The 15,178-nt window shown below is 47.6% G+C and overlaps 1 protein-coding gene across 4 annotated transcripts in view; it reads right to left on the reverse strand.

Annotated features, from left to right (window-relative positions):
• Positions 1 to 15,178, reverse strand: part of gse1b (Gse1 coiled-coil protein b) — a 169,554-nt gene that overhangs the window by 9,019 nt on the left and 145,357 nt on the right. For all 4 annotated transcript variants that reach the window (XM_056372170.1, XM_056372182.1, XM_056372199.1 and 1 more), the window contains 6 exons: positions 8,806 to 9,014; positions 3,572 to 3,738; positions 3,120 to 3,320; positions 1,666 to 1,833; positions 1,173 to 1,537; positions 632 to 962 (listed from right to left, as the gene is read on the reverse strand). In XM_056372170.1, coding sequence (XP_056228145.1) covers positions 632 to 962; positions 1,173 to 1,537; positions 1,666 to 1,833; positions 3,120 to 3,320; positions 3,572 to 3,738; positions 8,806 to 9,014 — 1,441 coding nt within the window. The remainder of the gene's footprint in view (positions 1 to 631; positions 963 to 1,172; positions 1,538 to 1,665; positions 1,834 to 3,119; positions 3,321 to 3,571; positions 3,739 to 8,805; positions 9,015 to 15,178) is intronic.

A 15,178-nucleotide genomic window follows, 5' to 3' on the forward strand; every position in this document is an offset into this window, starting at 1 on the left:
ATACCATAGGGTTACTGATATCAGACGTGTGCGTGTGTCTCTCCTGTCCTCCCGGTTCAGCATTAACCCCAACCTCACTTCTGAATCCCACACAACAACACAAACACAGGCACAGTAACAAAGGAGGGTAAGTAGGGGGCTTACGCTGTGCAAGGTTGAGAGGATTAGCTGAGAATTAGCCTTTGTGTATCTTAGCCATCCCACTCGCTGCCTGTTTGAAACCCCTACCCACTTCTCATGGAACAGCAGTCATCAGGACCCTACATCAACACCTAAACATAGCTGCATGTTTTGCTACATGTCAGACCTAGAAGGTAGCATGGACAGAAATAGAGTAGATGTGATGCTTCTGACAGGGTTTATCTTTTTTTTTCCCAACCCTGCCTGAAAACAAACTTCTAAGGCCTGCCAGCATCTGAGGCTTCAAAATACAGGCACAACTGTCCCTATCAGGCTAACAGAGAGAGCACCCCCAAAAATAATGTGTGCACTGAAATCATGCATGCATTTTGGTGTCAGAGAGTTATGTGGCAAGAAATACTTTTAAGCAGGTTTGAAAATGAGCACATTTCTGTCTGTGTCTCTGTCTGGATGGACTACAACAAGCAGAGCCTTGTGTCTGTTGTTTCACCTGTGCGAGTCTGTCCTGTGATCTGGTGCGTCAGCTGGCCGGCCCAAGTCCAAGTGCTGCTCCAGAACCTGCTGACGGAATTCAGACACCTGGTACTGACGATCCTCTTTCTCCTGCCGCAGCTTGCGTTGCCGTGCCAACCACCTCTCCTCCTCATTGTTCCTCTGAGCAATCATTGAGGCCGGGAGCCCAGTCCCCACAGCGCTGGGGCCCATGTAGAGACCGTGGCCTGAGATCAACCCAGGGACGGGATGATGGGATTGAACCATTGAAGAGTGTAGTCCTGGCGGTACGGGTTTGGGAGCTGGGAGGGCGGGCTCTTTGGTTTTATCTGCAGAGACGGAGAGGTCAGTGCAAAGAATTTTGGTATTAGGGATGCAACTAAAGATTATATTCATTTGACAATTATTTTCTCAATTCACCAGTTAATCAGTATATAAAATGTATAAAAAGAAAACTGTGAAAACTGTGTGGCCAATGTTGCTTTACAAACATTATAACTGTAGCTTATAGAGGCTACAAGGGAAGCACAGACACATACCAGCCCGATTAGGGGTGAGTCTCTCAGGCTTGGTTCGGTCCTCCTGCCCCCTTATGGCATGGAGCTCAGCCAGATAGTGGCTCTCCATGGCCTTGGATGCCTGCAGCTCCTTCTCCCTCAGTGCTCTCTCCTTCTGCCTCTCTAGCTCCTTCTCTCTTTCTCTCTCCTTCTCCCGTTCCCTCTCGCGCTCCCTTTCTCGCTCACGCTCCCTCTCCCTCTCCAGCTCCTTCTCACGTTCTCTCTCCCTCTCCCGTTCTCTCTCCCGCTCTTTCTCTCTCTCCGCCTCGCGCTCCCTCTCCTTTTCGCGCTCACGTTCTCGTTCGCGCTCCCTCTCTCTCTGCCGCAGCTCATCCTCCAGCTGAAGCCTAAAAAAGCGCAGTGGACAGGGAAACGGAAGCAGAAAGAAGATGGATGTTAAATCAGAAATGACAATTCATAACCACGGCTGATATCTATACATGGTCTATATATGTGTGAGTTAAGGGGTCTTTACCTCTCAGACTGCAGTGCTGACAGTGAAGGGTGTGTGAAATCTCCAGGGTAGCGGACCCCTGGTAGGTGCATGTGAACAGCAGAGGGATGGATGGGGGGTAAAGCTCCCCCTGTTGGCAGCGAATAGAAAGGTGACCTCAAAGCAGAGAGGCAGAATGGGTCATCCATCCTGGGAGATAAGGATTGAAATAAAAGAAAAATAATAAAAAAAAAACAGAAAAGAGAGAAAGCGAGGGAGTCAGTCTCCCCGTGTGACAGTGCAGCATTCACTTTCATTAACCTGTGTGCCTCCATCTCCCAAAGAAGCAACATAACAGGGTCTTCCGTCTTTCAAGAAAGCAGCGGTGTCTGTCAGCTAACCTCAATCACCACACAGCAGCTAGCAAGAGACTGTGCTGTATGTTGATGCACAACTGTGTGTTTTTGTATGTGTGTGTGTGTGTGTGACATCCACTGCTCATCCCCTCATTAAATCCATTACAGCGCAGTGTGTGATGGGTGCTGCAGTCCTCTGATCTTGCTGGGTTGACAGACCAGGGGCACGCAGCCTGTGTGATAGCCCAAAGCAAGCAGGGCCCTTTTCAACACGCACACACACATACACACACAGTTTGCATACGATCACACGTAACAAATATTGCACATACATTTCCTACTGCTGGTGTTTCCTGTATGATCTATTTATCTCTGTATTATTTATATGATGTTGCCCCTATAAAAAAACAAACAAATACCTAAAAACGAAAACCTTGTTTTCCTTAAGGCAAAATCCATAAATGACAGTGGTGAACAGGATACATCTTATTTTAGATGTATAAAGAGTTCAGTGATTCTTTTATGGTGATTTCTCAAAAAGCATGTGTGAACAAGCTCCAGACATATATAGAGGTGGCAAAACCAGCCAGGGTTCTCTTTTGAATGTTCCGGTTTTATCCATGGGTATAACCAAGCTTGGGCAAAGACAAGGAAAAGGAGTCTTAGCCATTGCATCCAATATGATAAACTCTGGTCTTAAGTGTTTCCAAGAGGAAGCCCAATACTCCGTGCTGGAATGTCATTGTTTTAACTGATACTCTCTGACCTTTGTTTCAACAGACTTTTTTCCACGCTGTCCATACTGATACTGTGAGTTTGATTATTTTGTCTCTTTTCTGCAGTTTGCTTTTTGTTTACCTGGAACCTGATGTTTTTTATTTGTGCTGCCATGTAACTGAGTCATGTCTCTCTTCAGCTCTCTTACACTCAATAAAATCTCTCCCCCAGTTAAATAAATATACAAATTAGGAATATTTTACCTCTGGGAACATGAATTCATGGTCAGCTATACACCACTGCGTTTATTGCTGAGACTAAGCAGTGCAAATACTTAGTTCAGTTAAATGCACTGGTTTGCACAATTTGCTCTTGGAGGAAATGGGTGCCAAGTCAACAAAACAAATTAATAGAGAGGCCTACCTGTATGGTGTGAAGGAGGGGTGGGGCAGGTAGCTGGGGTGATAGTAGGCAGCTGCAGCGGCTGCAGTGGCAGGGTCCAGGCCCAAGGGCAAAGAGGGCATACGGAGGGCATCCTCAGTCGTGGCATAGGGCCGGAAACCACGGAGGTACTCTTCTGGTACAGGACCAGGGGGCACTGCATTAGGCAACTGTCTGGGCAGACTGAAGGTAAGACAAGAGTAGGGGCACAACAGAGAAAAGCCATGATTAGTTTGATTTGCGTGTTTACTGTTGTGCAATTTAACCAGTTTTCACCAAGAAACTATCGAAATTCTAATTGTATCTCAATCCCATCAACAATATCAACAACAATTACTGACCATACACGTATATCAAAGTGTGCCAAAATTTTTTTTTGAAAACATGTAAAAACTGCAAATCCAGAGAAAGAGGCAGAGCAGTGTGTGACTCACTTAAGGGGCTGGAAACGTGAATCCTGCATGACAGCACCAGGGGTGAGGCCAAAGGCATAGGGGTTTCCCAGGAGGTGGGCAGGGACTGAGGGGCCACCCTTTTCCTGGGGGAGGGTCCCCTCCGCACCCAAACGTTCCCTGCTGGCCCCACGAGGCCCCGAGTCAGCCTGAAGAAAGAGATGCAGAGAGAGGATCTTAGTCATTGTTCGTGAGGACCTGTGACCGTCACGGTTGTCAGTGCTCATGGAGCCCATCCTGTGAGGGGGGAGACAGGGGAGACAGGGGAGGGAATAGGCCTGTTTGGGGTGCAGCAGCCTCCCTCCCTCTCTCTTCCAACCTCAGGCACTTTCATCCACTTTCTCAAACACACCACAACCCCTGTAAAAATAGATGGATCAACATTTCTCTGAAGAAAATATATGATAAAATGGAGGAAGCAGGCAGAGTGTGGTAAAATAAAATTAAAAAAACAAAAAATCACCTCACTGTTTTTCTCTAATTGTAAACAAGAGATGACGTATGTATGATCAATGAGGATGTGGTAATGGTAGATGTACAACAGCAGTACTTCTAGGGACTTTGAGCTTGGCTCAGTGTGTGTGTGTGTGTGTGTGTGTGTGTGTGTGTGTGTGTGTGTGTGTGTGTGTGAGTGTGTGTGTGTGTGCGTGTGCATGTGCTCAGGGAAGACAACAAAATTCAAAAAGCAACATCCTTCTACCTCTGTTTCTCTTTCTTCCTTTTTCTCTTTCACCTCCCTCTCTCCCTTTGGCAGCAAGCCTGGTCTCACTTCTCCAATCCCACAACAAAACATACACACACTCACACACACTCAGCAGGCACACACACCGTTTCAGAGCTACAAAGACATCCTGCTGTGAGAGTGGGAGTAAATTTTCTGAAGCTTTGGTTTCCCTCTGCCTACAAATGCAATGGCGGAACTGGGAGACTTACAACCCTTGTAAGTCGAACAAGGAAATTGTTTATAGAGGGATATGCAGTTGAGGATTTTCACTGCAATGGTGCAACGCAACTTGAAGTTGAACAACTACATAGAATAGGAATAGAAATAAAGAAAGGTTGAGATGAAGTGATAAAGAAGATGAGAGAAGGGGACAGGGCACTTCTTGCCCCATTAAATTAACCTCTGGGATTAGAAAGAGACCTTACAGCAGCACTGTCCTCTCTCTCACTACCGCCTCTGATAAAACAAATCCTATTTAGTGAGCCATTACCTCCACGTCCTCTTCTGCAGCCACTGACCCAGACTGACACTGATGCGCATCCAATCTTAAATGGCTCTAATGTTTAGACTCCCCACACCCCCCTTTGTTTCTTAGACCTCCCACTTTCCAGTAGTTTACTCCTTGTTGTTTGTTGCGCTTCACTAAACAGTAAGGCATTTTATTCCTTCAAACCTCCCGTCCCTATAACTGAGCCCCCCCCCCCCTCCCGTTCCATCCCCGTCCTTTCAGAGCTTTATGAGCACAGGGAGAAGGTGGATGTTCCTTCCCAATCAGCAGCCAACTGGAAAAGAGGTTCATATATGTCAAAAGAAGTCAGTATCAGACAGTACCATTCAAACCACAGAATGCCGGGCTCTCTGTTTGCTCTTTGCTCTTTCCCCATCTTTTTCCACAAAGTGGTTTTTCCTAGCTTGGTGTCCAACACTATCAAAAACTGATGGGTGGCTGTCTGGAAGTCTGACTGTTAGTAAAAGCCCGGGGCAGGCAAATATACACACATTTATTCAAATCACTTATCTTAACACACATTGACTTGCAGATGAAGTCACGCACACATGTACTGTGGTGTGTATTACTGCATTCCTCCTCTCCTCCTGAGTGTCATAAAGCTGTACTGAGGCAGGTACTGGTGAGGCATTGCTGACCGCTTATATGTCTGTAAAAATGGGAGAAGCTGCTTTCTATCATACTGTCTGACTGTCAGTTAATCAATTGCTATAACCACACTCACACAGCTTGCTAATCAAGTGAAGTGTTTAGCGAGGCTGTCATCATTGCTTGACTAAAGCAACTGATGCTACAGGTCCATGTATTTATTTATTTATTCATGTTTGTTGTGTTATGTGTTAAGAGCAGCAAACACCCTGTTATACTATGCTTCAGTAGCATATTTTGCTTCAGTCGGTGCCCCAGCTTAACCCTAAAAATTTATCAAGCCGCCACAACATAGAACAACCATGTAAAGAAAATTATTTCTACAGGTAGACCAAACTAAACTTCACTGACCCTTTTTATTTTACACCAAAACATGAGAACCTGATCAGCAAATAAAATCACCCAATGTTTGCTGTAAGCTACTTGAATGCTGACTATCTGGTATTCATCTGGTTAACTTTGTGAATCAAATGCAGGTTGAACCTGTGTTCAATATCCTGCATCATGCACACAGTTTGTGCATGACAAGGGCATGGTTTGGTCATGGAAATGACTCAATAACTGTCAATTTGTGCGATTCCCAAACAGATTACCACAAAATTGAATCAACTGTTCCTTGCCACCAAATTTCACAGAAATCCCATCATAAGAGGATGGAGCAAAGATGTTTGTAAAACAACAAAGCACAGTGACGCTGCGGCAATTTTGCAATCTACTGGCTTCTGCTTCCTGCTTTTAAAATTCATACTGTCACTGAAAGCCGGCAAAGTCTCTCCAATATGAGCTGATCAACAAAAAGGACAGTAGAAACAATGATAATGTGTCCATATAACTGCCATGCAGTATGCACACCTTTTTGTCCCTGTTTGTGTATGTGTGTGCATGTATGTGTGGATGCAGGCTTATAGCAAAGGTGTGGGTGTAACAGGTCAGAACCTTGAAAAAGCACACACGCCACAAAGACAGAACCTTTCATTCCCATTAGAGAGGCATCTTAGTCACTCAGGCACCTACACATCCAACCAGCCATCCCATTTTGACCTTTCACCCTGCCAACAAACACAGCCTTCTATTCTCAAACACACACTATTCACTAGCAGCCTGCCATATACACACTACAGAGCACAAATACAAGCACTCAGACTCAAAGACACAGCCATTAACAGCCATCTTCCCCTGTGTGAGCCAGGCCCCTGTAACCCCCAGTGAGGCTGGGAGACCCCGCGCATTGTAGAGCTCTCGTTTACGCCTCTCAGATGGAGCCATGAATCCAAATTGCCAATTAAAAAGCAATTACAGGCAGCAGCGGGAGCAGACTCCTGCAGTCATTAAAGCAAAATGCCAACGCACCAAGCCCCCCCTCCTTCGCTGCCTTGCCCATCACCCCCTCTGAAAGACAGACTCATATCTCAGCTAGAGACACTAATCAACCCTTCTAACACACAGAAAGCAGGACGCACACATATGTACACACAGCAACAGACAGGCTTTCTTGGACGCCTTACAGGGGATCCACAGAACAAACTGAGGCCTCTGTATGTAACTATTTTCTCTGCATTTCTAGTGCCTCTGTCAGATTCTCCTTTTGTCTTTGAATCTTCATTTCTGGCTGTTTGTGTCCCCATTGTCTTTGTTCCTCACACTTTATTTCAACACTATGCAATTCCTGTCACAAGGAAAAATACAGGGTATCAGGGAATGGCACACGGGTACCTTAACTAAAATAAATTTTGGCAGAAAAACCCAATGATAAAACCAGACATAGAAGGTAAGAGAAAATGACAAGTGTAAAGGGCAAAGGGGCAAGGTAAAAATGCCCATCTTCCCTAATGCATTCTTCCTGTACGGCAATTAGCGATGTTAGCAAAGCTCCAGACAGCATCATCTTTGTTTAAGAGGAACATTTTGTTGGAGGGTATGTATGTGTGTCCTTTACAGCCTCGTGGCTCTTTGTTATCATAGAGTTATATGTGCTCACTGAAGCGGCACCACGGAAATAGAGGAGATGCTATGACGCCAGCTTCCATGACGCATCCCCCACTGTTGCCCCCCCTCCCCAATCTCTGCCCCCTCCATCCCAACCTCTTGTCCACATCACCTTCCTTAACCTCCTCATTCTTCGGCTGGGTGGCCCCGAGCTGCTGGAGGCACCACAAACCCAGTGACATGACCTTTTCAATTTGAGCTTGACCTCTTACACACACACGCATGCACACACACATAAACACACAACCATTGTGCAAATGCACACTAACGCACACACATACACACGAGTTTAGCTATAATAAATGTGGAAGGGAGCGGCGGGAGTTTCTGTGCCTTCATTCCTTCTGTTGCTCTTTGAAACTTGCTATGCTAAAGGAATGGCAAAAAAGGGTGACAACATTGGGAGAGCTCCCTTGTCTCTCCAGCACCTCCCAGATCTGGTTGACCCTTGAACTACGGAGAGGTCATTTCGTAAAGGGAGGGGGGGGGGGGGACAATAGCCTGAATGCTACCACACATTGCTGGCTGGCTGACCTCCTCACTCACCCTTTGCTATCCCCCTTCTCTCTGTCTCCGGGGAACCGTCAAAGTGTCTCGCAGTTTCCGCGTGTTGCCGAGTACTGTTCATAAGCGTGCGGTTGGCCTCGACCATTACCCCTGAGCTGAGATAAGAAGGCTTAAAGCAAGGCCATAATCCATAATCCACTCCTTATCAAAGGAAGCAGCTCTCCCTCTCTCTCCCACTACGTAACAGAGAGCGGGTGTCGGGGTGACGAAGCAGAGGATGCACTTGACTGCTTGAGTGAAGAGGGTGAGGGTGAGGCTGGAGGTGTGTGGAAGGGTGTGCGGGGGTGGGGGTAAGGAGGCTAAAGGCTGGGGACTTGGGAGGGTTTGTCCAAGGGCAAGAGGGCTAAGTAGGAGGGGGGCTGGAGGGGCACAGATGTTAGCTGCCGTTGAGGCTGTCACCTCGACGTCCCAGTGGCAGCTGGCATTGTTTAACGCATGGAGCCATGGGGGGGGGTGGGGGGTTTGGGGGAAGCATACATTCATAGACCCGCTATGTCACTTGTACATATGTCAAGTGCGTAATGCCTTACTATTGGTTACAGGCCAGCTACAAAATCCATTAATCCCTCGAGAGCCTGTCTGCGTGCATGTTTGTGCTAGCAGGCGAGCAGAAGAATAACAACATTTGAATGCTGCTAGAATAACCAGATAAGAGACAGAAAGGAAAATACACCGGAACAATCTGAGGGTTCAGAGAGAGCAGCTGAAAGAAAAAAAAGGGAAGTAAGAGAAAAAGATAGATAACAGGCTAAAGGTCAGTGTGGTGTTTGAATGAGGTTTTACCTGGCGTCCCTCGTTCCTCCAGAGGCCGTTGCTAGTCTTTGTTGGAGCAATGGTGACTACAGGTGGAGTGTTTGGCACGCTGTGGCCAGCTGGGGGAACCAGGACAGGCCCTGGACCAAGGGGACCCCTCTTGGGTGTACTGACTGGAGAGCTGTGGTTCGTGGCCGGGGAGGACACTGGAGAGGACTCACTGCTGATGGAGGACGCAGCTGGAGAAAGACACAGACAAATGACAATGAAAGAAAGTAGATAAGAGGTAAAGATACTAATAGTCTGCATTTTGCTCTACCAATAAAAAGGATATATGACAACACTAGGATCCTGTAGCTCCTTCACAAGGGAATAAAAAAGGTTTGCGGCACTATAACAGTAACAAATAACACACACACACACACAGAGGGCCAGATGGATGGCCCTAGGCTCCTATTATGAAGTGACAGTGATCAGGATGAGCAGCCCTGCAACAGTCACACAGCCTTGACATGCAGGATACACACACACCACAACAACACACTGTTTTGAGAGTGAATAGCCATACTGAATGTATATACAGTCAGTGGAGCTTGCAGCCACACACAGAACCCCCCCCCCCCCCCCCCCCCCACACACACACACACACACACAGCAGGTGGTGAAAAGCTGGCCCAATGAGCTTCTCTGCTGCGCTGTAGCTGTGCCACATTAACAAAGCCCTCCAGGGAAACCCTGTAGCGCAGGGTCACGGTCTGGTCACATGCCTCGCTTTCTACACATCTCGCTTTCTCTCTCTTGTTCCAAAGCTCTCATGATATGCTCACATTCACATGGGTATATCATTGCAATTTCAGTTTTCCAACATTACGTCTTTACCCACCCCCACATACAGGCTGCACCTTCTCTTCCTCTCAACTGTGTGCACTGTCTTTTCCCTTCTGTCTTTTTTTTTTTTTTATCCTTCTGTCTTCCCTTCCTTTCTTTATTTTTTCTTTTACTCTCCTGTAGGTTTTAACCTGTGTGTTGTCTCTAAGTTTCCTCTCATTTCTTCTCTCCTTCTCCCAGCCTGTGCCTCTTCTCTTGACAGTACAGTATGCTGTATGTCTCTGCTCAGAGCGAGCGCAGCATTACACAGTCAAACTGGGTCACAACCCTCTCAATGGGACACACACTTCAGTGCTGCAGCAAGGACAGCAGGAGATGTGTGCTTGTGTGTGTGTGTGTGTGTGCGTGTGCAGGTAGTGTGCTTTTGTGCATCAATGTGCTTACATGCAGCCATGAAAAAAAAAGGCAGCTGAAACCTCAGGCCAGTTTCAGGTCTACTTCCTCTCCAATTATCACCATCAGAACAAAAACCACAGGTCTCCACCCAACCGCCATTTCTTCGCTGCTTCGGTTTCCATGGCAACATAACCTAACAATGTCCACGTATGGTAGGTGCGGTCAAGATATAGACTGATTTTAAACACCTCATTGTGACTAATACTACTAAATAACGGAAAGAATCAATAATGGCAGTGAGGTGACAGTCTAGAGAAAATCTGAAAATCTATGTGTGAGGTGCGAGTGGTGGTAGGAGCGGCAAGTGAAGGGTGGGGGTGGGGGGTGTTTTGGGGGGGGGGCAAGAAAAAGATGTGTGAAGCAAAGATGGTGATGATACATGTGGGGTGAGACATGAAAATGAAAAATGATAAGAGATTGGGAGTGATTGGGGAAAAAAAAAACAGCCAGTGAGAGTGCAAAAGAGGTGCGGCAGAGGTGAAGCGAGAGATGGAGCGCAGAGGAAAGCAGAGAGATAAGGGGTGCAGATGGGTGAGTGGGTGGTGGGTATTGCGTGTGTGGGTGGGGGCATATTTTGTCTGCACAATGGCAATTAGTGGCCTAATCCCCCCCCCCCCCCCCACCCCCCCCCCACCCCCCACCTCACCTCAGAGAGCCATTACTCTCCCCTGCAAGACTAGGCCAATCAATAGCAGCCCACTCAGCCTGGGGAATGGAGCTACACTTAATACAGCTCTAGTGTCACAGCCTATTCACTCACCACAGACACACACACACACACACACAAACACAACATGCATACACAAGGATGGGGGAACAAATAAGGCTGAAGGAAGGGTAGAGGTAGAGAGGAGAGGAGGGGCGGTGATCACTGTGATTCTGAACTGCTAAGCAACAGACCCCTACTCCATCTATTTCTCTCAACCCCTCTCTTCCCATCTCCTCCTCTTCCTCCTCATTTTCCATGAAGAGGCAGAGCAGACTGGAGAAGACGCAGGGCAGACTAAATAATTAAGAGAGAAGGAAGAGAAGCAGTTGAGGGGAAGAAGGAAATAAAAGAGACAAGGGTCGTCTACCAACAGTTTCATTCTCTTTCTGCAGCTCGCAGAATCTGTGTACTTCTAAGCGTCCTGTACATGTATATCACACAATAAAAAAATACAAACAGCTATTATTCCTCTATTATTCCTCTATCATTCCCTCCTCTTCCTCCTCCTCTCTCACAACACCCCACACAACCACCACCCACCCACCACCTCCTCATACACCCTAATTCCTTTTCCTTCTGTTCTTCAAACAAAGTACCTGCCAACCAGACATAGACCAGGCTCAACGCACACTTTTCATAACCACATTTACAATACTTACAGCTGGTATGGGCTCAGGGAGATGTTTGAGAGAGTGGTTACATGTTTGCATTTGTGCATCTATGTATATTTCCCCTTATCTTCCTTTTTAAACCACGAACAGACATGTGTGTCCATAAGCCTCTTTCCTCTATCAAACCTCCAAGATTTCCTCCTGTCCATTTTCAACCCCCTTGCTCCAATTTCCATAGTCCCCCTCCCCCACATCATTGTGCCATCTGATAGGAGAAAAATCATATATGAGGTGTTTGATTGGCACTCAGCTGGTGTCATCTCTGCCATATGCTCCTCCCTTTCCATCCATACAGAGAGAAGATGGCCACACATGCTGGCCCTGCAGGGAGCTAGAGGAGGCAGAGGAGGAGTGAAGCACAAGCCTTCATCCCCAGAGTCTAAAACAGGCTCATCAGCTTTCAACCTGCACTTCATTAGCTGTACTGATTGTCACTTGCTTGGTGTGTAGGGGTGTGTGTGGTTTGGTGAGGTAGGGGTGGGGGGGTGGGGGGGTTGCAGGCAGAGAGAGAGAGAGAGAGAGCGAGAGCGAGATATAGGGGGAGAACACAGGAGGCAGAGACAGAAGGAAAGGAAAGGAAAGGAAAAGAGAGAAAGAGAGTGCTGTCTCAGTCCCAAGCTGTGTGTGATTAATGTGAAGCTCCTTTCTCTATCGCCTCCTCTATTACCAGTCCCACTCTCCCAGACTGCCTCCACACTTGACCGCTCAAGCTAAGCCCAACACACACACACGCACGCGCGCACACACACACGCAGCAGCGACAAACAAACAAACCAAGCTGTGGTCAGAGGCTGTGGCCAAGTATCCCTGCATAGATGGCACCTTTTACTTCGGCCACTGACCCAATCAAAAAGCCAAAGAAGTCACCACAGCTCTTCAGCAGGTTCTTTCATTCAATGGCGGAGCCCAGGAGCTGTAGCAGTGAATCCCACTGGATCACTAAGCCTTGACAGGAAGACATCACTGCACAAAAATGTTTTAGTGTTGCCAAATGGCCCCTACCAATCCTGTGCTACCACCCTCCACCACCACCTTTGCCAAAACAGCCAAGCACAGCCAGCACCAGCTATGCCAGGCAGAAGGTGCTCTCCTCCACCCCGCCAACACACCCACCCTACCCTACCCCTCCTCCTCAACCCTCCTCCCTCCCAGCATGCATTACAACAACATCAGCACTTAATTAAACAGTCCATTTCACACCTGGTGTGCATAGCAGTGCCCAGCCAACCCTGCATCCATATGCCACCCCACCAGCACACGCACAAGCACAAGCCTCAACACGTGCACTCAAACAGACGCGTGCGCGCGCACACACACACACACACACTCATACACACCCACACACACACACACACACACACACACACACACACACACACACACACACACACACTCATACTTACAGATGCACAGCAACCACTGATGCACACAAACACCACACACACCTGCTACTACAGTCTTGGCCATGCACTGACAACACAACACAAAGCCTGTAATCTGCATCACTGAATGGGGGGAGGGGAGAAGCATGCAGTGTGTGTTGCTGTGCCAGCGAGGGAAAGGAAGACGGTACAAGATGGCGGATGGAAATGAGAGGAGCAAATCTCTGTGCCTTCTGCTGACTCTACAAACTGTATATTATACTTAAATGCTGCTTCCCTACTGAACAGAGTCATGAGAGGTGTAAGGTTGCTGTGTGTGGAGAGAGAGAGAGAGAGACAGAGAGAGAGAGAGAGAAGGGGAAAGCAAATGAGCTTGTTTGTGAGTGTTTCAGGGACAGTCACAGCCTGAAGGGTTTTGCCTTCAAGAAACACACACACACACACACACACACACACACACTGAGCACAGCGAGGCTGTGTGAGCTCCAGGCAGGCTCCAGATGGAGGGGTCAGAGACACACTGCCCCGCTGTCCCAGCATGCTCTGGGCTCCCATAAACAAGGGGAGCCTCCGGCCACACACGTACACACACACACACACACAAACATACGCACACACGGACACACGCAAGCTGACAAACACCTCAGGTTTTCACAAATCTACTAATTACTTCCGATTCCTCTTTTTTCCAGCCAATTCACTCCATCTATCTTGTACACCTTTATTCTCCCTCTCTTCATTCTCTCTCCAGGCAGTGTACTACAGTTGGTATGAACGCAGTCATGAAATTCTGGTGGTGTGTATGTGTCTGAGAGTGTGTGAGAAGAAGCAACCGAGAGGCTTAAACCAGGATCTGCCTAATTAATCAGATATCAGCAGGCCTGCCTTTTTGAGGCAGTATGTTATCTGTCTCTGTGCGTGGTGTGTGTTTGCTCGCACATGTGAATGCTATGCGAGTGTACATGGGATGAGAGTGTGTCCTTTACACTGCTCTGATACTCATTATCCATCACCTCCCCACTTCAGTGCAGCACTCAGTACACAGAGCTATTCATTATACTCGCCACAGACAAGTGACGATGTATGTGTCTGTGTGTATGGGTGTGTGGGTGTGTATATAAACAGCAGCCGTGCTCAGGGTCTTAAATCAGTTCAGCAGCCGGTGGCAGTGATACTAGTGCACAAACCTAACTAATTCCTCCAGGCCTTAGGACACTGAGTCATGGCACCTCATATATACTGCACTACTCACCTCAAAGCATCAACCAGAGGGTGAGAGAGACAGAGAGAAAGAGGGGTTGAGTCAAAGCAGCTAATGAAAGGACAGCAGGCTGCAGCATGCTAAGAAATCACAAGGCTTATACAGTTGCAAAGACAACTGTTTGCATGTGTGGGGGTGTTTGGGTGTGTGTTGCCTATAAATACAGGCCCTGCAGACAGAGAGGTGACTGGAGCTCCAGGGGCCTCATGCCTCTCTCCCCACCCCAGACCCGACGCTCCTAACACGGGCAGAGTGGCCCCTTATTCCTGATGGCTGAGTCACCCACAAATCACTGCCTACACCAGCTAGGCCACACAGTCAGCAGGCCTCAAAAATAACAAAGGGGCTTTTGTGTGCTTTTAATATAAAGGTGGTAGAGCTTTATCAGACACGATCTTGTGTATGTATGACAAAGACACAGACGTGAGCTCTCTGCCTCGGTAGATCATGTATTACAAATGGAACAGAGCACACTCATTCTCACCTCCCAATACAATGCAAAATAAAAAAGCAGAAGTATTAAAAAACATGACTAAGAGAGCACAGTTTTTGTGTTCTCCAGCTGCAACTGATAAAAAGGAGGAGAAGCAACAGAAATAAGAAGGACAATTCCAGTGGAAAAAAGGGGAGTCCACAGTATGTTAAAATGAAAAGATGCTGGAGGTGGACTCTGGAAGTGGATTTTTCTTTTGGAGAGAGAAAGAGCAAAGAAGTAATAGGGCTGGCATGCATGGTTGAGGGAATGAAAAGAGATGAAGGGTAGAAGGATTGAGAGGGAGGTGAGGAGAGGCCAGGGCTGAGCGCTCTCTCTCTCTTTCTCTCTCTCTCTATGGGCAATAAATCATTTGCTTGGTTCTGGGTCCCAGGCTGCAGTGGGCTTGGGAACAAGGTGTCCAGGGAAAGACAGGAAGGAGGGGACCATCTGATTTAAGAGCCAGAGCAAGGGTGGACAGCTGGGGTAGCTGGGCCTCTCTGGAGCCAAGGCATATAGCCACACACAGACACACACACACACACACACACACACACACACACACACACACACACACGCGCAAGCCAGACAAACGTACACACCCTCATTAAACTCCAAAATGAG

Source organism: Seriola aureovittata, chromosome 1 (genome assembly GCF_021018895.1).
Source record: "Seriola aureovittata isolate HTS-2021-v1 ecotype China chromosome 1, ASM2101889v1, whole genome shotgun sequence".
NCBI lineage: Eukaryota > Metazoa > Chordata > Actinopteri > Carangiformes > Carangidae > Seriola > Seriola aureovittata.